The following is a 25643-nucleotide window of genomic DNA, read 5'->3' as shown; positions in this document are numbered from 1 at the left end:
CCAAGTAGCTAAAGGTGGATATGTACAGTTTCAAATATATGGTTCTTCCTTATCTAATTTTCCAACTGCTTTTATAAGTGTCATGTTCGTCTTCACTGTGATGACTAGATCATCTGCATATGCTACTAGTTGAAGTTGATCTGTCTTCTTATTTTGGTGCCTATTCGTTTTGAATATTGGCGATCATTCTGGCTATTTAAGTTGATCTGTAATAATATTTTTGTTTGCAAAGTTTGTTCTCATTATGATTACTTTCATTTCAGTATCAGATTAAATAGTGTCGGGGAGATAGAGTCACCTTGTTTCTCGCCTTTGTTTACATTGATCTCCTTAGAAGTTGTTCCGTTCTATATGTCTTAATTTTTCTGGGATCCTGACATTATCTAGCTCGTCCATCATTTTCGTCCGATTGATTGTATCAAAAGCGCTTTTGAAATCTATGAATATTAGGTGCATTTCTCTATTGTATTCTCTCGATTTGTATAATATGCAGGAAAATTATATAAAGAATAGTAGGAAAATGTAACTTGTCTTTCACAAACAATAGAAGGTGCCCAACCCCCCCCCCCCCCCCCACAGAGAAAAATTCTAGGTGCGCTACTGCTCCTTGGATGTGTCCCGTTTTTTCAAGTTTATAATTTGGTCACCCTAGTTTAAGATATCTTGACGTGTTGATGCATTGTTGATAATCAAATCATTGATTCAGTGAATTTGTACTCTACGAGCTCCCTGGTGGGAAAGTTTTGGGGTAGTTCTGATTTCTTTCATTATATATGGATTTTGGGCTGCTGAATCCGAATATGAGGTTTGCGGACAAAATTTCTTGCCGGAACATTGAAAAAATCGCGAAAAAATCGAAAAATTTCAGCTTTTTTCCGTTTTTTGCTCAAATCTAGAAAAGTATTAACTTTTAGTAAATGGTCTGTTAACAGAAATTAAAGTGCTTAAAATTATCTACAAATATCACTATTTACTTTTTTCCCAGACGAACTGTTCGGTCTAAAGTGCAAGTTGAAAATTCCCAATTTTTAACGGTCTCGGCAAAACCCACTTTTTACATTCCAAAACTTTAGTTTTTATTAGAATGCTGTCATTTGATAAATTTCTCCTAGTTTTCTGTACAAATAATAAATGTTAGTTCCTAATATGAATATGGTATGTCTCTTCTCACAGTTTCCATGTATCCATTCCATCCTAAAATACCGAAAATGTCTCTGCTTTTCCCTTAGAGCCACAGAAGATCAGGCACAGATGGAGTCACAGTTTCAGTTGGTGTGAACATTCCCTTCGGATCTTGATTTCTGATAAGCCTTGAGGTTTTGTCCTTTCAAAATGTATTAGTTGAAGAGCTCTCTGACTTCCATAAACCTCAGGTGCGGGTTTAGTTTTTAGCCGAGGAATGGATTGGTTAGGAGCTATTGCATGTTTTGGTGCAATACAAGAAATGCCACCCATGACGTAAAAAGTGTGGTATCCGTCGATTTTATGTACGTTAACCCTTTCTGTCCCAACGCTGCATATATACGTTTTTGAAAAAATGGGTCTGTATTCCCAGCCGCCGTATATATACGTTCAAGGTGTTATGGTCTCAATTTACCAAAGCCAAAAATATGCGTTGCTTATAAAATTTTAGACTCATTGGTGTCCCAATGCCGTTGAAATATGTCCGAAAATGTTAGGTTATTGTTCCCAAAGCCTCAAAATGTTGGCACGTAGGACAGGTCATGCGGACCTATTGCCGTATATATTTGTTCACATATTTTAGATATATGCTATATTGTAGCACTGGTGGCAACGCTTATAGGTAGCTGCTAGAAGGTGAAGCGTTTGTAGCCACAGAAAAGACCAAAAAAAAAGAAGAGAATCGAGAAAGATGTGTGCAAGATGCGGATTCGGCCTTTGCGTAGTGTCATGTTTTGAGGAGTACCACACAAAAGAAAACTTTTAATGTTAATTTACATTACATTATTTTTTTTAAGTTAGTTACATTTTTTCAAGTTGGTTTTGCTCTCTGATGTGTACTTTTGAAAAGAAAACGTTTAAGTTGATTAAAAAAACTCATTAAAAAACATGTTTTGGTCATTTGTTTGTTTATTTATATGCGACGTATATATAAGGCAATGGGACTCTAAGCATGAAAAAACCTTTGGGATTGAGGGACCAACATACAAATTAAGGCCTGGCATAGAAAGGGTTAAAATCAGCGTTTTCGTACACCTGTTGTGTAAAGCACGGCTGGTCAATTGCTGACACTTCCAGATAAGCAACGCGCTTGCCCAAAGTCTTGTAGCGGCAGTAAGGCCCAGATAGTTGGTCTCACCATTCCTTGCAGGGTTGGCCGTTTTCTCTACAAAAAGTACGGCTCAAGAAAATAGGTTGATGTAGTTTCCTCTTTGGGGTTTTGTTCATCCTATACAGAAACTGTTCGCCTGGAAGTGTCAGCATTCGCAGGCGATCCGCAGAAAATTGACCTGCCGTGCTTTACACAGCAGGTGTACGATAACGCTTATTTTAACGTACATACAATCGACGAATACCACACTTTTCTCGTCATATGTGGCATTTTTTGTATTGCACCAAAACATGCAGTAGCTCCTAAGCAATCCATTCCTCGGATAAAAAAGAAACCCGCGCCTGAGGTTTATGGAAGTCAGGGAGCTGTTCAACTAATTCATTTTAAAAGGACAAAACCTCAAGGTTTATCAGAAATCAAGATAACAGATCCGAAGAAAATGTTCACACCAACTGAAACTGTGACTCCATAATATGTGCTGATCTTCTGTGGCCCTAAGGGAAAAGCAGAGATATTCCCGGCCTCTTAGGACGGAATGGACTCATGGAAGCTGTCACAAGAGACATACCATACCTATGAACTAACATTTATTATTTGTACAGAAAACTAGGAGAAATTTATCAAATGACAGCATTCTAATAAAAAATAAAGTTTTGGAATGTAAAAAGTGGGTTTTTCCGAGACCGTTAAAAATTGGCAATTTTCAACTTTCACTTTAGACCGAACGGTTCGTCTGAGAAAAAAAGTAAATAGTGATATTTGTAGATAATTTTAAGTACTTTAATTTCTGTTAACAGACCATTTACTAAAAGTTAATAGTTTTCGAGATTTGAGCAAAAAAGCGGAAAAAAGCTGAAATTTTTCGTTTTTTTCGCGATTTTTTCAATGTTCCATCAAGAAATTTTGTCCGCAAACCTCATATTCGGATTCAGCAGCCCAAAATCCATATATAATGAAAGAAATCAGAACTACCCCAAAACTTTCCTAGTAAAAACACAATTTTATTGAATCACATATGAAATTACAAAATATTGAACATTTTTATTAATTAAATAATACAAGGGAAAATCCAGTGGTTGGCTGTATATAGCAGTTTAAAAAAAACTTACAATGAAGTAAATTCTTTTAGTGTATAGTGGTATATTTTTATTATAAAATTTAAATTATCCTAAAGGATTAAAAATTTTAGAAAGTTTTCGGCTTTATCATACCATTATCAGTGAAAACGTCTTAAAAGTAAGTGAAAATTGTCACATAGGAGGGTCTAATAACCCTTAGATTACATATTGAATATCTTCAATTTAAAAAAGTTTGAGATGATGTCGATCTTAGAGAAATTCACTTTCTTTTTCTTCTTCTTCTTTTTGTGTAGAGGTTTTGTGTAGTGGGTAGGGGGTAGAGGGTCTGCATTGGTAAGGTTATTAGTTGTAGGTAACAATTATTTAGATAATGAAATAGTAAAAAACAAGTGATAAGATAAACAGAGACCGAAATTATTATAAAATGTAGGTTGAATGAGGTTGGTTTAAGATATCTTGACGTGTTGATACGTTGTTGATAATCAAATCATAGGAAATTACAAAAAATATGAACATTTTTATCAATTAAATAATAAAAGGGAAAATCCCAGTGGTTGGCTGTATAAAACAGTTTAAAAAAACTTACAATGAAGTAAATAGGTACTTTTAATGTACTTAGGTACTTTTAAAGGATTAAAAGTTTCAGAACGTTTTCGGTCTTATCATACCATCATCAGTGAAAACATCTTAAAAGTAAGTGAAAATAGCCACATAGCAAAGTCTAATAACATAACTCTTATATTTTATGTTGAATATCTTATATTTAAAAAAGTTGTGAGATGATGTCGATGTTAGAGGAATTAAATTTCTTCTTCTTCTTCTTCTTCTTCTTCTTCTTCTTCTTTTTTTGTACATATGATTTTGTCTGTTTTTTAATGTACCTCCAGTAAGTTGTTGTTCCATCTTTTTCAAGATCTTCTCACCGATCGTCTTCAATTTTAGGAAACTTCTTGGGGGCGTCTCTTGCCGTCATTGGTACTAATATTTGTTGTCATTCGGCTTATATGATTGTTCCATTTGACTCTTTTATTTCTTACTCACTACTTGACATTCTTCACCTTGCATCTCTATATTATATCTGTACTTTTAGCTCCGTCCCATAAAGTCTCATCATCGATTGTTCTAAGAGTTTTCGTGTTTGCTGTTTCTAGAATTATTTCTGGCCTCTCTATGTTAGGTTGTGGTTCTGCCGCGTATGTAATAATTATTTACATATCTGGTCTGGTGATTATTTTCTAAATATTCTGCCTTTCATTTATTTCCCAATATATTTATTTCTCCCTATTGTTTCATTCAGGCAACCTGCGACTCTGTTTACTCTATTCACTTGATCTTCCAATTCCGGTTCAGCGTTCCGTAGTTAGATAGTGCGATTGTGCGATGCTTAGATGTTTTTTAAACTCCGTCATTTGTTCTGAGGAATTAATATCTGAGAAATATAGTCCTACGAAAGACACAGTGTTTTCGTTTACTGTAGGTGTTGTCATTGTTACAAAATTTTTTAGTTCCTTCTCCTTCCACATCTTTAGTTCTTAAGTTTCGATACCTGTTGTTTCTTCGTATTCCAAACATTCAAAGTGTGTTGTACATATTTTATTTTTTTCTGGTTGATCAGTTTTTGCTGTTGTGACTGTCTCTTTCCTCAACATAAGACAAGAATTAAACTTCTAAGTGGTTGGTTATGAAAGATTCTGATTAATTAATATTTGTCGATGCATAAAGGTTCTTTACTCTTGAGGAAATTCGCATTTTTTGATATACTTGGTACAAAATTGATAAAATTTGATATCTGATGGTTGCTTCTTAGATTCTATGCCAGACAGAGCATTTTGCGAAAAATAACTTTTTTTCGTAAAATACAAGGTGTCCAGAAACTCTACCGACAAACGAATACAGGAGATTCCTCAGATAATTTTAAGACAATTTAACCCAATTCACTTAGTCCGAAAACGCTTCCTACGGGAGCTAGAGCTATTTGAAGATGGCGTCTGGTAATTAGTTTTTCTTAAATACCTCTGGAACGCTTCTATTTAGAAAAACAAAAATTTATATGCGTATTTATCTTCCAGAGATAAATCGATTCCATCCATTGCAAATTTCTAGTACCGGTCATAGGCGTCCGTTTTGGGTAGGGCAACGGTTATTTTATCGCATAACTTTTTTATCTTTAACTTTTTAGCATTTTTGACTCTGGATTATTAAATTGTGAGGTAAGTATTCTTGTATTAAAAAGTACTCTTGTTTTAAGTCGATATGATAGACCGTTTTCTAGAAAAATCTATTTGAACATTTTTCGTTCTTTAAATTTCAAATAAAAATTTCAAAAAAAAAACTATTTAGAAAAACGAAAACTTGAACGTTTAATTATATTCCAGAGATGAATCGATTTCATTAATTGCGAATTTCAAGTAGCAGTCATATGCGTCGGTTTTGGGTAGGTCAACGGTTATTTTATCGCATAACTTTTTGTCTTTAATTTTTAAGCATTTTTGTCACTAGATTATTAAATTATGAGCTGTTCTAGTAGTAAAAGTTACTCTTGCTTTAAGTTTGTAAAATACACCGTTTTTTTTTGAAAAAATTTTTAAATTTTTTTTCAAATTTAAGGGACGAAAAATTTTCAAATCGATTTTTCTAGAAAACGGTGTGTCCTACCGACTTAAATCAAGAGTACCTTTTAGTATTAGCATACCTCACAATTTAATAATCGAAAGTTAAAAATGCTTAAAATTTAAAGACAAAAAAGTTATGCGATAAAATAACCGTTAAACTAGCCAAAAGAGACGCCTATGACCGGTACTATAAATTCGCAATAGATGGAGTCGATTTATCTCTGGAAGATAAATAGGCATACCAATTTTTGTTTTTTTAACTATAAGCGTTCTGGAGGTATTTAAGAAAAACTAATTACAAGACGCCATTTTCAAACAGCTCTAGCTCCCTTAGGAAGCATTTTCGGACTAGGTGAATTTGGTTAAATTGTCTTAAAATTACCTGAGGAGTCTCCTGTCCTCGTTTGTCGGTAGAGTTTCTGGACACCCTGTATATGTCAAAAATTCTTCGATGACACAAATTTGGGAAACAAACTTTGTATAATATAATACAAAAGTTTCCGATTGGTTCCAATATGTATAATTTTTTAAGCTTGTTGTTAAATGTATTGTAGGAAAGTTGAACAGAAAAATTGTTGATGACTTTGTATAAACATCTTTTTTTAATTGATATTTTTCAGTCTATGTATTACATTTTTTGCATCTATTTTGTATTACATAAAGTGGTAGTAATTCTGAAAAACTACAAAGTTTTCAGTAGTAATTGCACAAGAGCTCTGAAATTATTGAATTTTTCCCGAGTGACACTTTGACAGTTTTAATTTCACGAGCCGAAGGCGAGTGAAATTATGTCAAAGTGTCACGAGAGCAAAAATTCTATATTAATTTCAGAGGTCGAGTGCAATTTGTTGCGATTATTTCATGAATAAAACTGTTCAAAACCAAAATTTTATTGTAATTTATTTATGTAAGTACCATTAAACACACAGTTTTTATAAATATTTGACGATTGAAAGTCATCACTTTTATAATTTTTAAAACATTAATTGTCATTAATGTCACTGAATGTATTTTTTCGTAGCAACGAATGGCATCTGACGTAATATACTTAACGACGGGAGATTATCAAAAATTATAGATTTAATTCAGATTTCTGTAGCTTTCTATTGGTCAGAATCTCCTATGAATGAAATAATCAAAAATTACATTTTTTGAGACGACGCGCGTCGTATTATTAGAAATAAACGTTTGAGATTTTTTTTAATAAATCATCGGTTAGCACGATGTTTGAAAAGTAAGTTATGTAAATTTTATAGTTAAAATGTTATTAGTAGCACATGCAAGTCCCACTTTCCGCCCGCACTGTACTTATGCACATATTTTTTCTTTTTATTATAACTGCAAGATAACTTTAATGTTCTCCTTTCATCTCCAATTTGTAAAATTTATTTTGATCGATTATTTAAAAAATTATGCTAAAACCTCCACCGCGCGCTCCAACGAACGATGCCATACAGTGTGCCAATGTTTGTGAGAGGGGTCACTTGAGCGTTAAAAATAAAAAAAAAGAAGCTATAGATTTAATTTTAGAAAAATCGATTTTTTTTGTAAATTTTTTTTGTGTAAAATTTTCTAAATTTCTTAATGGTCAACTCAGTTTTTTTCTAAAATTTATATTTTGTAGGTATTTAAAAAACAACTAATTTCGCAGTTGATTTATTTAATAAAAATTAAGCACCCACTTTTGGAGTAGAACTTTTTGATATGTTGCTTATTATAAATTTTTTAACGAAATTATAGAAAGTTCTATCTTGTTTGATTTTTTCCGTAAATAAAAACTCCATTGACTCCCCTATTTCGATTGATTTATCATCATACATGACGCTGGCTCTATTTTTAAAACATCGTATCTATATTCTAAAAATGTTCGTAGGTTTACGCATTTATTTGTATTAATAAAATTTATTGTTACTCATAGTAATAAAAATTAACTAAGTACTACATAAACTTATTGTTTTCAGGTAATGGATTATCCCTGAAAATGCCCCCGCGACTATCGGCGCGCAGGATTTTCCTCATCATCCTAGTTCTTTTCAGTTTTTCAGTACTAATCTCAGTACATCATCGGTTTTCATGGATCCGCATCGGTAGTGGACCTTCCCTACAAGAAAATCAAGATGATCCAGAAATTAACGATATCGGTGAGTCGAATTATTAAATTATTAAAAATGAATAACCATTTTCATCTCGTTCCAACACGAAGCCAAAGATAACAAGCTGAAAATGCGAGCATTATCATAACGAAACTTTGTTTATTTACGTATTTTAATTCATAATAATATGGAAAATTGCTATTATGAAAAGTAGTTTAGAATTAATAATTATGTTTTAATGTGCAATTATATTATTCTAATTTAACTGTTATGAACTATAAAGGTAGTTTACTTTTGATCGAAATTCATATTTTTTATATACCTCGTATAAAATTAATAAAATTTTACATATGATGGTTGCATCATAAATCTTAGAGCATAAAGAGGTTTTTATGAAGAATAACTTTTCTTCGTCAAATTAAAAATAAAACAGTTATAAATGAAAATGTTGTTGGTATCCATAAATTGAGACAAAGCTTCAAATATTTTTTTCCATTAGAAGAATGTAATTGCACATATCAGACCATAATTTTTTATACCAAACAATATTGTTTCATATACTGTCGGTTCGCTAAACTCAGACAAAACTGGTTAGTGATTTTAGTCGATAATTTGCCAATTTGGCAAAAAATAATTACTAATTAGTTAATAATTACTAAATAATTAGTAATTTTGTCAATTTTGGCAAAATTCGCATAAACAAAAAAATTACCTACTAAAATTACTAGCCAGTTGTGTCGAGTTTAGCGAGCCGACTATATTTTAATTTCATAGCAAATGGAACAGTCCGTTTATCATAAAGGGGAGGCCGTATACCCGTATAAACCTTTTTAAAGCTGTTAATAAATAATTATTGCTTTTAAAACATACTCAAATTGTATTTTTGAACATCTTAATTATTTATAATATATGTATATAAATATACAGGGTGTAACAAAAATAAGGTCATAAATTAAATCACATATTCTGGGACCAAAAATAGTTCGAATGAACCTAACTTACCTTAGTACAAATATGCACATAAAAAAAGTTATAGCCCTTTGAAGTTACAAAATGAAAATCGATTTTTTCGAATATATCGAAAACTATTCGAGATTTTTTATTGAAAATGGATATGTGGCATTCTTACGGCAGGAGCATCTTAAAGAAAAATTATAGTGAAATTTGTGCTCCCCATAAAAATTTTATGGGGGTTTTGTTCCCTTAAACCCCCAAACTTTTCTGTACGTTCCAATTAAATTATTATTGTGGTACCATTAGTTAAATTAAATATTTCTAAAACTTTTTTGGCTCTTAGTATTTTTTCGATAAGGCAATTTTTATCGAATTGCGGCTTCTTTTTTAATATGTTTACATAAAAATTTTATGGGGGTTTTGTTCGTTTAAACCCCCCAAATGTTTGTGTACGCTCCAATTAACGCGATACCATTAGTTAAACAAAATGTTTTTAAAACTTTTTTGCCTCTTTGTATTTTTTCGAGAAGGCAACTTTTATCGAGATATGGCTTCTTTTTTAATACGGTTCAAAATATACCTAAAAATGTAAATCATACATAAATTTTCATATTTTTACCAAGTCTCCATAATCGTACTTAACCATATACAAACATGTGGTGGATTTGACAAATATTCAAAATATCCCGATAAAAACTGAATTTTCGAAAAAGTACTAAGAGCCAAAAAAGTTTTAAAAATATTGTGTTTAAGTAATGGTACTACAAGAACAATTTAATTGGAACGTACACAAAAGTTTGGGGGGGTTTAAAGGAACTAAACCCCCATAAAATTTTTATAGGGTGTCCAGATTTCACTATAATTTTTTTTAAGATGCTACTCTCATAAAAATGCCATATTTATCCATTTTCAATAAAAAATCTTTAATAGTTTTCGATATATTGGAAAAAATCGATTTTCATTTTGTAATTTCAAAGGGTTGTAACTTTTTTATATGCACATTTGTACTAAGGTAAGTTAGGTTCAATCAAACTATTTTTGGTCCCAGAATATGTGATTAAATTTATGACCTGTATTTTCGTTACACCCTGTATATATAATAATTAAATTCACTATCAAATGTCATTGATGTTTTATTAATACTTAATGTTTGACATTCACGAAGTGTCAAACTCAAATGTAAATAACCTATGCTTTGCTTAATAGCTTAACAAATTGAGATTAAGAAACTAGCCTACTTAATAGCAACGATTTCAGCTGGACGTGTAGTGTGTCGGCATAAAATAAAACGATTGTGACGTCACATTTCAGATTTTTGAAGTCGATTATCTCGAAGACGGTTAGAAATATCGAAATGCCGTTTTGAGATTTGGATTCAGAAGGAAAAACTACATAAGAATCCATCGATAAATCTGATCTGAGTATTGCAGGAGCGGCAACGCAATAACACACACACTTTTGCGAATTTATAAACGAAATGTTTTCGTTGAAAATGGTTATTCATTTTTATTTCTTTTAGTATTACTCCTATCTAAGTATGTAGGGTTCCATTTTCGTCGGATTTTTTCCGCGTTGGACAGATCGGATGTGAATTGCAAATTATAGAATTCCCTCATCTTCCTAGCTCCAGCATCCGCTTGGCTTGCATTTTTAGAAGCCACCGAGTTGTAACCAAAAAGTGGGGACAATAAAATTTTTAATTTAACATTATTTATTAAGTTGAAAACTTTGACTTGTATTAAATTATTAGATAGTTGGTTGAGAGCTTTCTCAACTTCTATTCGTCAAATGAGTGGCTCTACTTCCTTCATTGCATTTTTCTTATATTCTATGATTGATACACCTTTCGGAAGTATATTTGTATAATTCTGAGTAGTAGTTGTTTCAGGTTTCTGCCAGGGTCTCTATGTCAGTTTTTACTTCTTCGTTGTGGCCTTGAATAGGCTGAAGTTGTTTTTTGAACTCCCGGGCTAACTATTTACCTTAATAGTTGACTAGTGGTTCATGACTTTCATACCGGTTTGCATGCTGCTCAAGTTGTTGACAGCGATATTATAATTGTTTTTATTACTGATGCACATACATTTGATTTTGCTGCTTAGCTCCGCTGTTCCTTGAGTGTTGTCTCCAGTTTTGCCCCTGACATCCAATGATTGTTATTTTGGAATTTCATCTAGTTTGCATTCTTTTTCAGCTGAATGCTGAATGTCTTCAGCTATTTATTCCATTACATGTTTTATTTGTGCCTTCTAATATTTGTGCTTATGATCTGATCCACAGCGTATGCTCCGAGGCATAGCTCGTACTTTTCTTACTGAGATTTTCCATCTTTTCTGCACAAGTATGGAGTCAACGTGATTTTTGTGTTCTTTGTTTGGACTAATCTACCTTGATAGAGGAGGCATTGTAGGAGGCATTCTAATCTGTTGTTTCTAATGTCCAAGCCAAATGGTACATTTATCTCTCAGATGTGGTTCATTTTCAGTTTTTCCTACTTTGACATTAAAGCAAGGCGTATATCATCATCATGGCATCCACACTCCTAGCGGAGTGATTGCCGCCCTCTTTGGGCTCTTCCGATTCGTTTGTCGTGGTGAATCAATCCGCATTAACATTTTGGTTTTACAATTGGCTGTGTGACTTGGAACCTTCTACAATTTTTCTCCATTCGTTCCTGTTTTTGCTTATGGTTACCCATTCTCTGACTCCCATCTTCTTAAGGTCCTCGACTATCTGGTTCTTCCATCTAGTTTTGGGTCTTCCTCGTGGTCTGCCTGATACAGGTCTCCATTTGGAAATTTTCTTGATGACGGCTTCTGGATTTCTCCTTTCTGTATGTCCCATCCATCTGAGTCTCTGTGCCTTGATAAATCTGACGATGTATTCTCCTTTCAGAAGTCCTCTTACTTCGTGGTTCATGAGCTTTCTAAATTCATTATTACCTAAGTTTAGTGGGCCTGCTATCCTCCGAATTATTTTCCTCTCTAGGATCCTCAACCTTTCTTCTTCTTTCTGAGTCAGACACATTACTTCAGCACCATATGTGATTACTGGTCTAATTGCTGCTTTGTAAATTTTCAGTTTAGTAATCTGAGTAAGCTTCTTATCTTTGAGGAAGTTATTATGCAAGGACTTATACATATGTATATACGCAAGGCGTATATATAAGTACATATTTAAAAAGACATATAGCTGTTCACTGTTTTGTGACTCGATAATAAAATAAAATTTTATAGTTTGAAATACGCTTTATAGTACGTTCTTTAACGGTAAACTATATATTGAAAAACCTCTAAATTTTAAAAAACTGCTTGGATTGATATGAAATTTGGCATACACATAGCTAACAAGTCAAAGAAAAAAAGTGATATTGTGCCGATGTGTGCTTTTGCCCTGGGGGTGCTTTTCACCCCTTCTTGGAAGTGAAAAAATATACGTCCAAAGTAAGTCCGGAAATGGATAAACTGACTAATTTTAAGTAACTTTTGTTCCATAGAGTTTTTTCAATAAGTCAATACTGTTCGAGATATTTGCCAGTGAATATGTTCATTTTTTCAACAAAATAATAACGTTTTTAGACTGTTTTTCGCAAATAACTCAAAAAGTAAGTATTTTGTCGAAAAAAACATTCTTAGCAAAAATATAGCCTTTTCGGAGAAAACTCATTACAACTTATTTAAAGTGTTTAAAAAAAGCTTCATTTTTGTTTTATAAAAAAAATTTCTAGCGTCGAAAGCTAAACAAGTTACGCTCAAAATAAAGCTACTCCTTTTTTTTTGTAAAAAAATCGGGAAAATCACCTCCTAATTAGTATCTCAAATGAACTTAATCGTTACGACTTCACAAGTTTTTTGACTCGTGTATGTATTGTTTATATGATCTGTAGGTTTCATCGGTTCAAAGTCCTTATTTTTGAAAGGGCTGTAGTTAAAAGGGACTAAACCGTCTAAAAATGTAGTTATTTTGTTGAAAAATGAACATATTCACTCGCAAATAACTCGAAAAGTGTTGACTTGGCGAAAAAGCTCTATAGAACAAAAGTTACTTAAAATTAGTCAGTTTATCCACAATGAGATTCCAATTTATAAATTCCATCCCTGAAGTGAGAATCTGGAAGGGCTGCAAAATACGCTTCCACATCTGTCATGACCTCAGCATATTTGATGAAAAACGCTTTCCACGCATGAATTTTTTTAGGTACTGAAATAGATAGAAGTCGCTAGGGACAAAATATTATGAATACGGTGGATGCCCCAACAATTCAAACTTTAATTCATGAATTTTAGTCATTGCAGTTTAAAATGCTCATATGATACGGTAGTCTAGGCGCCAAATAGATGTAACCGTGTCCTTTTCAATTCTGATGGATTTCGATCTGAGTGGTCAAAAATTGTTATAAACAATTTAATTGTTTATAAATTGTTTATAAGTCTCTGGCTCATAAACTAATAGAGATAAAAACATATTTCAAATAAAATTTGTTCCTTAATAAAAAACGAATAAAAAAATGTTTACTAAACTTAAATCCAAATATTAGAACTCAAGATATTGTAAAATTAGTGCACAATGCAAATTGCAAAATAAGTATTAATTAATAGGCTTCCAAGAAAAGTTTGTTAAATTAGTTTATTTTCAAATTGAAGAGTCTCAGATGCAGAATTCACCATTATAATAAAATTAAAATGGTAAATAGTTATTTAAATCTGAGACTTTTCGTGTTGAAAATTATTTCTGGTACATCCTTAATCTGCGACTTTACCAATTTATAAGACCGCAGACGACGAATATAGAAAACAAAAAGGACTCCTTGCAATCACATTCCGTTTTCATTCGTCTAGCAAAAGGACAGAAGAGGAACTTCCTAGTACTCAAATCTGAGTGAAGATAGAAAAGTAAAAGATGGTTTTGCTTGTTTTTGATTCAGAGGGATGCACAATCGCTGGACAGCTGTTTCCACCATTTCAGGCTTTATCAACAGCTCGATTGAAGCTTTATCAACAGCCGATTTGAAAAACTGCAGGAGACCGTCCTACGTTAATGCGTCAGTTATCAGTGGAAAATACAATGGTGTTCAGGCTGAAATTATAGGACAAAAAGGTACGTATCCATACGTGCGTGCTCCCTGCTCGGTGTAGCTGCTCAAATGGATACGGCATGCGCTCCCCTACATATAACCCGCAAATCGGTTGAATCAAAGAGGGTGAGCGCCGTGGGGCGAGCACCAACGTATCCACTATGTGGAGCTGCTACACCGAGCACGGAGCACCCACGTTTGGACACGCACCTTAATATCTTGGAGTTGTGGATTCCTTGTGTCGCCCACTCTCTAAATTTAGTTCCAAAGGCTGCAACTGAGTGTTATCATGTATTAGCATAGCACAGCATTCTTTAATTTCTTAGAAGAACTAACTATGTATTTTTCACTTCCTCTACATATATATACAACTTGTTAACAGAATGTTTAAAAGCTGCGTCTTTAAGCGACAGCAACGCAGACCGTGGCAAAAATATTACTGTTCCTAAAAGAGCAAATACTACTTGATGGTTATGGAGGTGATGCCGCAAAAGAACTAATTAAAGGTTATAATCAGATTAAAGGAGCATTATCCAAAATTTCTGAAGACGAATAATTTAAAACTCGTAGCATTGCAAATGGTTTGTACCTATAATCGAATGTGTTTACTGGAAACAGAGAGGATATTAGGGAAGACAAACAGCATAAGTCGTATTCTTCAAGATCCAAATATTGACCTTAATTCAGGAGTGGCAGCACTTAGATCACTTAGATAAATTATACAGTCAAGACGTGATAATTTCGAAAAATATGAGAACATCAGAGAAGTTTAGAACTCAAAATTTCATCGCTATAATAGATCACTTCATTACCTCTTTAACTCAGAGGCTGTCTACATACGAATCCATTCATTCCAATTTTGGATTTTTACATAATTTTGGAAAATTTGAACATTTAACTCTCAATGAAATTGAAGCTCACTCACTAAAGCTTGCCAACATTTATAGCAATCATTTAGATGAAAACCTATGTGTCCATCTGGTACAGTTTGTAAGATTCTTCAATTCAATTAAAGAGGAAATCGGCTCATCAAATATAAGCAAAGAACTTCAAATGTACGAACTGCTAAAAGAAAAGAATATGAATGATGCTTTTAAAAATGTTGAGGTGACACTTTGATTATATTTAGTTCTGATGTTAACTAACTACAGTGGATAGAGATCATTCTCAAAATTTAAGTTAACTAAAAATCGACTTCGGTCTATGATGGGCCAAGAGTGTTTGAATCATCTCTCTATAATGAGCATTGGCCACGATGTCTTAATGTAACTAGATATGTCCCACATAATCAAGAAATTTTTAATTAAAATACCTCGAAAACTTCCCGGACTTTAACCATACATCTTACTATTATTTTTAATATTTTACTGTAACAAGTTACAGCTCTTGTACTTTTTATTATTTAAAAATATATTTATAAAAGTAGATCAACATTTTTTTAATGGTAGGTGGTAGGTCCCCCACACCAAATCTGCCCAGGGGCCCCCACTGCCTTAAATCCGGCTCTGGCACTCATCTGAATCGAAAAACAGCTCAACCATCAATTTAAGGGGAATTTGAAAAATTCCCATTCGGACGCGATCCAGCGACATCTCTTAACAAATTTAAGGGTCTCAGATGCAGAATTCACCATTATAATAAAATTAAAATGGTAAATAGTTATTTAGTTACTTTATTTTCATTTGTTTTAAAGTTATACTCGTTTGAAATTATAATTTTCTTAAAAAAATGTACATTACTTTGTTTATAAGGGTTTCAAGCAAATATGAGCTATAAACATTTATACTTTAATTAATAATAGTGATAGAAAAACTCAAAAGGAACAATTTGAGCTTATGAAAATGTTCGTAAGTTATTTTTGACTAAGATATCGATATTTTAATGGAGCGCTATGAAGCGCAATATCGGCTCACCGCGTAAAGGTTCAGGCGCTAACTTCTCGATGCAAATTATAATTTCTACGTATATATAAGATATCTTCATTTTTCATTTTTGAAGATCCTAATAAAATCTTATCTTACCTTAGATGTATAGGTCATGTAATCTGGCGAGAGGAAGATGCCATAGTCAGAAAAGTTTTTGATCGAAGAGGGCCGATAGGACAACGAGCAAGAGGAAGACCGAGACTTAGGTACCAAGACAACATAGAAACTGATTTAAAATCTATTGGAATTATAGCATGGAGAAGAGTTGCCAGAGACAGGGGCGAATGGAGGATTGTTCTGAAGAAGGCGTTGGCTCATAAAGAGCTGTCATGCCACTGATGATGATGATAAAATTTATCATATAATTCTTATAATTAAATCATCATATTGTACCTCGTATCACCTTTCATTTTATTTACTTTCTCTTCTATTTTTTGTACTAAATGAGAAAAAATCTTTAAAAAGCAATATTTCAGAAATATAACTAAAAAGTAAGTTGAAATTATTTATTAATACTATTTTACAAACATTTTCTTTCATGCATCTGCATCGAGATATGCAGGGAATCTCAGCCTTTTTACATCTGCATAGCAGTTTTTGTGCTTACTGCACATTAGAGCAATTTTTACAGTTTCATGGTGGTACTAACTCTGTTCTTGTAGGCAGTAAAACTAAAACTTTTTGGGGCTTCAGAGTCTAATTATCTATGTATATAATATCCATATAAATTGGATCTAGTTCTTTTGCAGCATCATCAAGGCACGTTAATTGTGTGTATGCCGCCACATCACATTGTGAGTCAAATGCTCGTTTTATATGCAGTGATAATACTGCAAAAGAACTGGAACCATTTTTATATGGATATCATATATTGGCTCATTTGCATGCGTACAAGCCGAGCTACGATTGATAAAACGTCTAAAAATACTTACTTGATTGTGAGCCGATCTGGCGCCTCATAGCGCGCCATTAAAATATCGATATCTTAGTCAAAAATAAACTTGTTTGGAACCTATTAATTAAGCTTTAAAATGAGACCTTCTAAGGCTCACTTGCATGTGTAGAAGCCGAATTATGATCGATAAAGCTTCGAAAAATACTTTTTTTGCAATTTGCAATTTACATTGTGCACTAATTTTACAATATCTTGAGTTCTAAATGTTGGATTTTAGTTTAGTGAACGTTCTTTTCTTCGTTTTTTTTTATTATGGCTACTTCTCCACGGGCTGGAAATTGACGCTAGCAGTAGCCGCAAAACGAACTTATGGTTCCGCAGAACGGAATAGGAATAGCCGAACTGTACCGACTACAGGACTGCTAGCGTCAATTTCCAGCCCGTGGAACCGTAGCCTTTTAGCAATAAATTTTATTTGAATTTTTTTTTATCTCTTAGTTTATGAGCCAGAGCCTTATAAACAATTTATAAACAATTAAATTGTTTATAACAATTTTTTGACCACTCGGATCGAAATCCCCCCTCGAAATTCGTAATGAGCAGCCAAAAATCCATAAGAAACCGTTGAGTGTGTCCATCAGAATTGAAAAGGACACGGTGACCTCTCTGGCTCCTAGACTACGGTACATTGTCCTAATGAAAAAGGATTTTAGTATTTTGCAAACTGGGTCTTTTTTCACATTTTTTTTCCTCCGTTGGTCTAAAAGGTTACAATACCAAAATTTATTGTTTTACCAGTTTGCAAGTAATTCACAAAAACAAAATCCTCTTGCATCCCAAAAAACTTCAGCTAACATCTTCTTAGCCGATTTCGGAGCCGAAGAACCAGGTGCACACCACTCTTTAGCCTCTTGTTTTGATTCAGGATCATAGTGATAGACCCAAGTCTCATCCATTATAATCAATCAACGCACATAATCTACTTTATCATTTAGAAACCGCTCTAAATGTTGCTAAGAAATGTCGCAATCCAATGCGTTTTTTGTTTCGTTGTTGGCACTCATTGTGAACACAGCTTTCTAAAACCCAATACTTCAGTCAAAATATTGCTTACCAATAAGATACCTAGTGCTTCTACTCTTTCAGTCTTTTGGCGAATGGATTTAGTGTCCGTAGTCATATAAACCCAAACAAACAACAACTCTTTCAGTCACTCAACGACTCAATGCCATATCCTGTATTTGTTCTACGATTTCTGGTGTTGTTGCTGTTTTTGGACATCCTTGAAGTGGATTGTCTTCAAGGCTTGTATGACCACCTATAAATTCAGCAACCCATATTTTTACTGTACTAATTGAATGCGAAGAGTCCTTATATACTTTCAACATTCGTCCATAAATTTTCTTTGATTTTAAACCTTCTAATAATAAAAATTCAATCACTGTACAATACTTGTTTGTAAAATGAATTGGCAGATTGAAATGAAACTTCACAGACGTTCATATCAAGAGTGTACCAACCTAACAAAATAAAATTCGGATAGTAGCAACGCCCTCTCTTATCAAACCGCAAAACTTATTGAACAGCCAGTATTTCAAACAAATTTAGTTTTTTTACTTTTACAATGACATTTGATTTTAGGCGACGATCCGCCTTCTTCAGGTCGACTTGAAATATCCAATGAGGTTGGTGAGGTTGAAGAACCAACTGCGAAGGAGAACCAAGGCAAACCTTGGTTCATGAAGGGCGGGACCGAGTTTCCGGGGAACTATAGAGGACCTCCTAGGTTATTCCCAGATCAGGCCGATGGGGATAGGATCGTGGAACAACTTATGTACGTGCCCGAGGATTATCAAGGTAAGAAAATATTGAGAAGTCAATTTTGTTAAATGTTGATTTCATCCTAAAAAGGCTATATTAATTTTTAAAGTTATTCGCAATTTGAATAGGTATTTAAATATTTCAAATTCAACATAGGAAAATGTTACAGAATTGAGAAAATATAAAATTGAGAAACAGTTCGGTCAAGATATATAATCTATGATATAATCACTAGTAGAATAGAATAGAATAGAATAGAATAGAATAGAATAGAATAGAATAGAATAGAATAGAATAGAATAGAATAGAATAGAATAGAATAGAATAGAATAGAATAGAATAGAATAGAATAGAATAGAATAGAATAGAATAGAATAGAATAGAATAGAATAGAATAGAATAGAATAGAATAGAATAGAATAGAATAGAATAGAATAGAATAGAATAGAATAGAATAGAATAGAATAGAATAGAATAGAATAGAATAGAATAGAATAGAATAGAATAGAATAGAATAGAATAGAATAGAATAGAATAGAATAGAATAGAATAGAATAGAATAGAATAGAATAGAATAGAATAGAATAGAATAGAATAGAATAGAATAAAATAGAATATAATAGAATAGAATAGAATAGGATAGAAATATGCTTTATTATCATGGAAAATTGTATATTTTGTCGACAAAGCATATAAAAAGTTATTAAAACGAAACAATAACAAAACAATTTACTAATATTACATAAATCATCAACATAATTAAAAAAATAATAATGGAGTAAGACAGAAACAATCAATTATTGCAAAATTTAAATAAATTGCAAATTGCATAGTCTACCTTAGTACCTAACTAATAAGTTTAACACTAGAAGCACCAGAGCGGTCATTTTGACTGCGTTCTATTTTGGACCCTCTGTATTACTTATTCCTAGTTGTTTTAGAAAGTTGATAATTTATGACTTTTCCTAGATCTACTTGAGGATTATAATTACTCCTTTACAGGTAGGTACTTAGTGTAATTACTTTTAGAGATGTGTTAATATATACCTAGAAGCACCAGGCCGGCCATTTTGACTGCTTTATATTTTTGACCCTCTGTATTACTACTTATTCATAGTTATTCCAGAAACTTAAAAATTTAAGACTTTGCTACATCTATTTAAGGATTACAAGTACTCTTTTGCAGGTAGGTACTTAGTGTAATTACTTGTTGAATATGTTGATGTCTACCTAGAAAAAATGCGGTCCTTACTACGGAGGAGAAGTCAGATCTGAGCGATGATCAACAGATAAATTTGCACTTGCGTCGGCAATATGGAACTTATTTATAGAGAATTGTATATTTTGCTACACCTGCAACTGACTAAAATATATCTATCGACGAACAGCTTTTTCCCACAAAGGCAAGATGTCACACCCAGTATCTGGGTGCCAAATACAATCAAATTCTGGCTTACAGCTAATGTCTAGTCCAAATATTTATTGCACGGATTTCCTTACCTACGGAAAGATAAACAACGACCAGACAATCAACTTCTAGGGGAACATGTAATTAGCCGTTAAATGGGCCATTTATGAATAAGGGAAGAACTGTCACGATACATAAAAAGTATTACGAAAGAAGTCTACCAGGAGTACTGGAAGAATAAACCGAGCAAGAAAGGATATTCCTCCGCCAATAAAAAACAAAAGATGGAATTATACAAATCAAAAATTTTCATACACGAAGACTTGAGCTAACCAGGGAAACCATGTGTACCAGAGAAAAATTATCAAAAATGTTCTAGCACTGAATTCTCTATACTCAAACAATATTGAAATAGGCATAGACAAAAAGGAGAAACCTAAAACCATTACCTACTACAACCATACAAAATACGGAGTAGACGTTGTAGATCGGATCGCCATACAGTGCTCAACCAAATCAGCTTCAAGAATATGGCCGTTAGGCTTTTTTTAATATCTTACATATGGTAGGAATAAATGCTTGGATTCTGTATAAGGAAGTTCTTCTTCTTCTTTTTCAGGTGCCGTCCTCGTTCCGAAGTTTGGCTATCATCAAGGCTATGCGTATTTTTGATACCGTAGATCTAAATAATTGGCAGCTGCTGCACTTGTACCAATCTCTTAAATTCTTCAACCATGAATGTTTTCTTCTGCCAATGGATCTTTTACCTATTATTTTTCCCTGAATAATTAATTGTAGTAGCTGGTACTTTTGTCCCCTCATTATATGTCCCAAGTATTGCAGTTTGCGCTTTTTAATAGTAAGCGCAAGTTCTTTTTCTTTCTGCATCCTTCGCAACACTTCCATGTTTGTCACTCTCTCTGTCCACGATATTCTCTGTATCCTGCGGTACATCCACATCTCGAATGCTTCTATTTTCCTTGTATCGATCTTTTTCAGTGTCCAAGCTTCCATTCCATAGAAAAGAACTGACAGCACGTAACATCTCATCAGGCGAATTTTAAGATTTAAACTTAGCTCTCTTCCGCATAAAACTGTTTTCATTTTGGTAAAAGTAGCTCTAGCTTTTTCTATTCTGATCTTGATTTCTTCAGATCATTGTTTTCATTAATCACAGTTCCCAGGTAATTATATTTTCTAACACGCTCAATTCTTTTATTATGTACGGTTATGTCAGAAAAATTTTGTGGAGATTTCGACACCATCATTATTTTTGTTTTTTTTTTTATGTTAAGTGATAAACCGAACTTTTCGCTGCACTCTACTATTCTGTTTATCAGTGTTTGGAGATCTTCCGGGGTTTTTGCTATTAATACTGTGGAATATGTGTGTAATAAGGAAGTTACTGGTTGTCAAATATCTGGGAAAATTTTCCTACTTCAATTAGCAGAAGAATTGCGACAAGGTCATCTGACTAAGGGCAGGACAATATCAACGGAAACAAATCAGAGGTACAACACCTCAATCAAATAATAAACGTAGGCAGTGACAAAAGCTACAATATCTCGGACATGTTATGCGGAGCGAGAAGTATGGCATCCTATATCCTATGACTCATAATGCAAGGAGGGGTTGATATCAGAAGAAGCATCGGAAGAAGACGAATTACATGGCTGGGGTTTGGATGCAGCTCAAAACAACTATTCAGAGCTACTGACTCAAAAATTAAAATAGCTATGATGATTGCCAACCTCCGTAGCAGAGATAGCACCCGAAGAAGAAGAAGTGGAAAACTGGGAGCTAAAACTAAAATAAAACATGAAAAAGTTATATACCTATGTAAAAAATTTGTGTGTTGGTCTTGTACAAGCAAAATTAAAAAAAATTGTAACTACATAAATTGTGCTTAAATAATTAAATAATTTATTTAAATTAACTAAATCTCTTTTGTTAGTAGGTATTAACTTAATATCCCAGCAAACAGACTTGAGCCCAATTACGTGATAATTACGTTAAATTTACGGCAAATTTCAACGAATACGTAACTCGGTGATTTATGACGGGAAAAAAACGTATTTCAGTGCCAAATCATTCACCTATATATTAGTGCTTTCTTTATACATGTTTGACATTAGAATAATATAAAATCATAATGACGAATATAGTACATGTTTTTTATAATATTTGTGAATTTTGGTTACATCGCAAAGGTACGTTTATTTCACGTAATAATCACAAAACAGAAATAACTTTCTTTGGTTAAATTTTGAGAAATATTTTGGAAACAAAATTTTACAACGGTGTTGGTTAAATACGTATCGCTTGAATTTTACTCATTGTATTTTATGGACGTCGAAAAATTAGATGTATTTCACGTAGTAAAAGTAATGTAAATAATACCAATATTTAAACAAAAAGTTTATGGTTTCGCTTTTAAGATCATTTAGCATAAGTATTTCAATCCAACCTTGATTTGAAGCTATTTTTTTCTTTAAAAATATCACAGGAGCTAAAATGATGTTTAGTGTTATTTTCAAATCGCGCGCGGTGATGAAGTACTACCAAGCCTTTCTCCTCCTTTAAATACCATCACGTGACTAACATACGTGGTTCGAAAACTAAATTAATCGATTTATCGAATAATAGATACGTTTAGATAGGATTATTTTTTATATTATTCTGGTATTGAAATAGATTTTTAGTAAGACCAATTAGTTAATAGTAGAAGAAATTTAAAAACAAAAAAAATTCGTAATACTAATTTAAAGTAAGTAGAATAGTTTAACTGTAATTTAAAAATAATCGATTTTTATAATCGATGATCATTACCTCTAATATCAGCTTCTCACATTTCTCACAACTCACAACAAAAAGTGAAACGTGAAGAGCTTTATTTCCCTCGTTTTATTTTAGACGGGTTTATTTATAATAATGTCTTTCGTATTAACGTTTACCTCACTGCTCGAGGGTAGAAGTGCCATGATGCAATTAGAAAAAACAAGAAAGTGTCGAAGTGTCCTCCTCGAAATAAAAAGTGACCTGTGTTGTGTTTTGTGTTGGCAAATTTTTTAATGTGTCTTTAGGTCGGTACCATTTTTGGATCATTATCTTGTATAATAATTATACAGGACAAATGTTTTAAAGTCTCTAAATTCTACTAAATAAATACATTGTTAATACTTTATATGCTTGTTTTATTTATATCATATTATGAGGATAATAATTAGGTACGTGATTCATAAGTTAATTAAGGTCGAATTATTTACGTGAACCGAGGACGTATCTTTCACGTGAATACTAATATATACATTCCCTGAAAGATACGTTAATCAACACGTATTTGCAACGTGAATTTCCCGAAAGATTTTATTGCTATTTAAGGTAAATAACACGTCTATTGAAGACGAGTTATTCACGTAATTTAAAGACGTATTTTCAATGTGACATTCCAACCAAATTTTCACGTGAAATTCACGTAAGCAATTTACGTATATTGGTGACAAATGTACCCAAAATTCACGTAATTAACACGTCGGTCTGTTTGCTGGGATAGGCCTTTTTCAATTAAAAACGATACGAAAACGAATGACGATAGAAAATTCTAATACCCGTCATCTTGACCGCTCCGGTGCTTTTAGGTATGCAAAAATGTTGGTGCTTCTAGTGTTAAAAGTTAAGCTGCTGCATATGACACCCAGGTATAGATTAAGTAAAATACTTACTACTTGTACAAAGGATACTGTAATTTCTTAGTATTGATTAAGCAATTCGTCTACTGAATAATATGGGTCTTTCAGATAGTAAGGTAGGCTGTTGTCATTTTACGGAATTTGGGGAAAGCTGCTGCAGATTTAAGTTGTAGAGGGAGATGGTTGTACAGTTTTCTTGCGGAATATAATATAAATTTCTTTATTTACTCCGAGGACGGGGTCGGTAAACAGACGTCAAAGGTAGAATTTCTGGTGGAATAGTCATGAGTAGGTCTTGTTGGAAAGACATGTAGATGTTTACGAATTAAGCAAACAGTTTCTAAAATTTATAAAGAAGGAAGTGTAAAAATCCTGCGGTCTTTGAAGTAGCTTCTGCAATCTGCAATGCTTCTGAGGCCAAACAGATATCTTATTGCTTTTTTTGTAATTTGAAAATAATATCGGATTGGGCAGCTGTACCAGAACCCCAAAAAGAAAAACCATATCGAAGATACGGCTCGAACAAAGGGAAAAACAATTTTAAGATCCTAAATTGAGTTCCTTTGAAACAGATCTTATAGCATAGCTGCTGAAGATAGTTTCATTCTTAACAAATCGATATGAAGGGACCATTTAAGGCTACTGTCTAAAAAAATACTAAGAAATTTTACAGAATCAACTATACTGATCTGGCTGTTATTAACAGTTAAGGGTTGAAGAGCTCGTTTATAAGATATTGCTACTGTTTATCCACATACGTTAAAAGAGAGTAAATTAGAGTCAGACTAGGTTTTTATTGTAAGCAGGGGCGGCCCGTCGGGGTAGGCAAGGTAGGCGCCGCCTACCCTCTTCAAATGTAGTACAATAATATAAATTATTAATATAAATTACTTATTTCAAAATTGTAATTTATAAATTATGACACAATATCTACAATAAAATAGCAAAAATTATCCAAATTATTTTTAAAAATATCCAAAAAATTTTCTCCGTAGTTATAATTATTGTACGCTCCTTGTAGTATCAGTAGTACTGTATAGATTCTATATTCTCCTTGGTCAGGCACTCGGGAACGTAGCCTGAAATAGAACGACGCCAACACCGAACTGACGTGCGATCTCTCTCTGTTTACGCGAGCAGGCCTGCTAGCGACCGTACTCTACGATTTTGAACGGGCGGATAGGCACAGAGTCTTATAGCCGGACCTACAAAATGTTATCAGTTGCTTCTCTTGTGTCTTGTGAAACTGTTTTAAAATAATTGTTTTTTGGTTTTGGCTGTTATTAGTAGGTTAAGTATTGAATAAAACTAGGTAGGACAATTTAAATTTGTTTATGAAAACTGAATAATGTGTTATTAGATTATATAGATAATTAAAAATTTAAAGCGAGGTTAATTGTTAACTTATCAATTTATTCGAATAGTAAATTATTATTTGATACATAAATAAAATAAGTAATATTTGACGTTGTTGAAACGTAGGTGTGTTAGTTTTATTGGTGGAAAAACTTTAGTCATCGAATATGAATATTTTAAACGATGTAATATGCAGTTTGATCGAGACGCCTTTTTCAAGGCGCCAAAATCAAGAAAGATAGTAATTATTTCAATGGACCGGCCTTTACAAAATTTAACAATTTTATCCACAGATAAGACAAAAGACAATCAACCATTTTCGAGATCATTTAAAACAATATAGTATGAAAATCATAAATGGCTAAGCGGAAGTTATTTTAAAAATTCACTTTTCTGTTGGCCTTGTCTGTTGCTCTCAAATTTGAAGCAAAATGTTTGGGTGAG

The 25643-nt window shown here is 32.9% G+C and overlaps 1 protein-coding gene across 6 annotated transcripts in view; it reads left to right on the top strand.

Moving 5' to 3' along the window:
* Positions 1-25643, top strand: part of LOC126890792 (glycoprotein 3-alpha-L-fucosyltransferase A-like) — a 319356-nt gene that overhangs the window by 183470 nt on the left and 110243 nt on the right. For all 6 annotated transcript variants that reach the window (XR_007700463.1, XM_050659984.1, XM_050659985.1 and 3 more), the window contains exons 2-3: positions 7946-8125; positions 18567-18782. Coding sequence is in view for 5 of the 6 variants with exons in the window: in XM_050659981.1 (XP_050515938.1) it covers positions 7946-8125; positions 18567-18782 (396 nt within the window). In the remaining variant the exon portion in view is untranslated. The remainder of the gene's footprint in view (positions 1-7945; positions 8126-18566; positions 18783-25643) is intronic.

Source organism: Diabrotica virgifera, chromosome 8 (genome assembly GCF_917563875.1).
Source record: "Diabrotica virgifera virgifera chromosome 8, PGI_DIABVI_V3a".
Taxonomy (NCBI): domain Eukaryota; kingdom Metazoa; phylum Arthropoda; class Insecta; order Coleoptera; family Chrysomelidae; genus Diabrotica; species Diabrotica virgifera.
The sequence above is the reverse complement of the archived record's forward strand: the minus strand, read 5'-3'. Positions and strand labels throughout refer to the sequence as shown.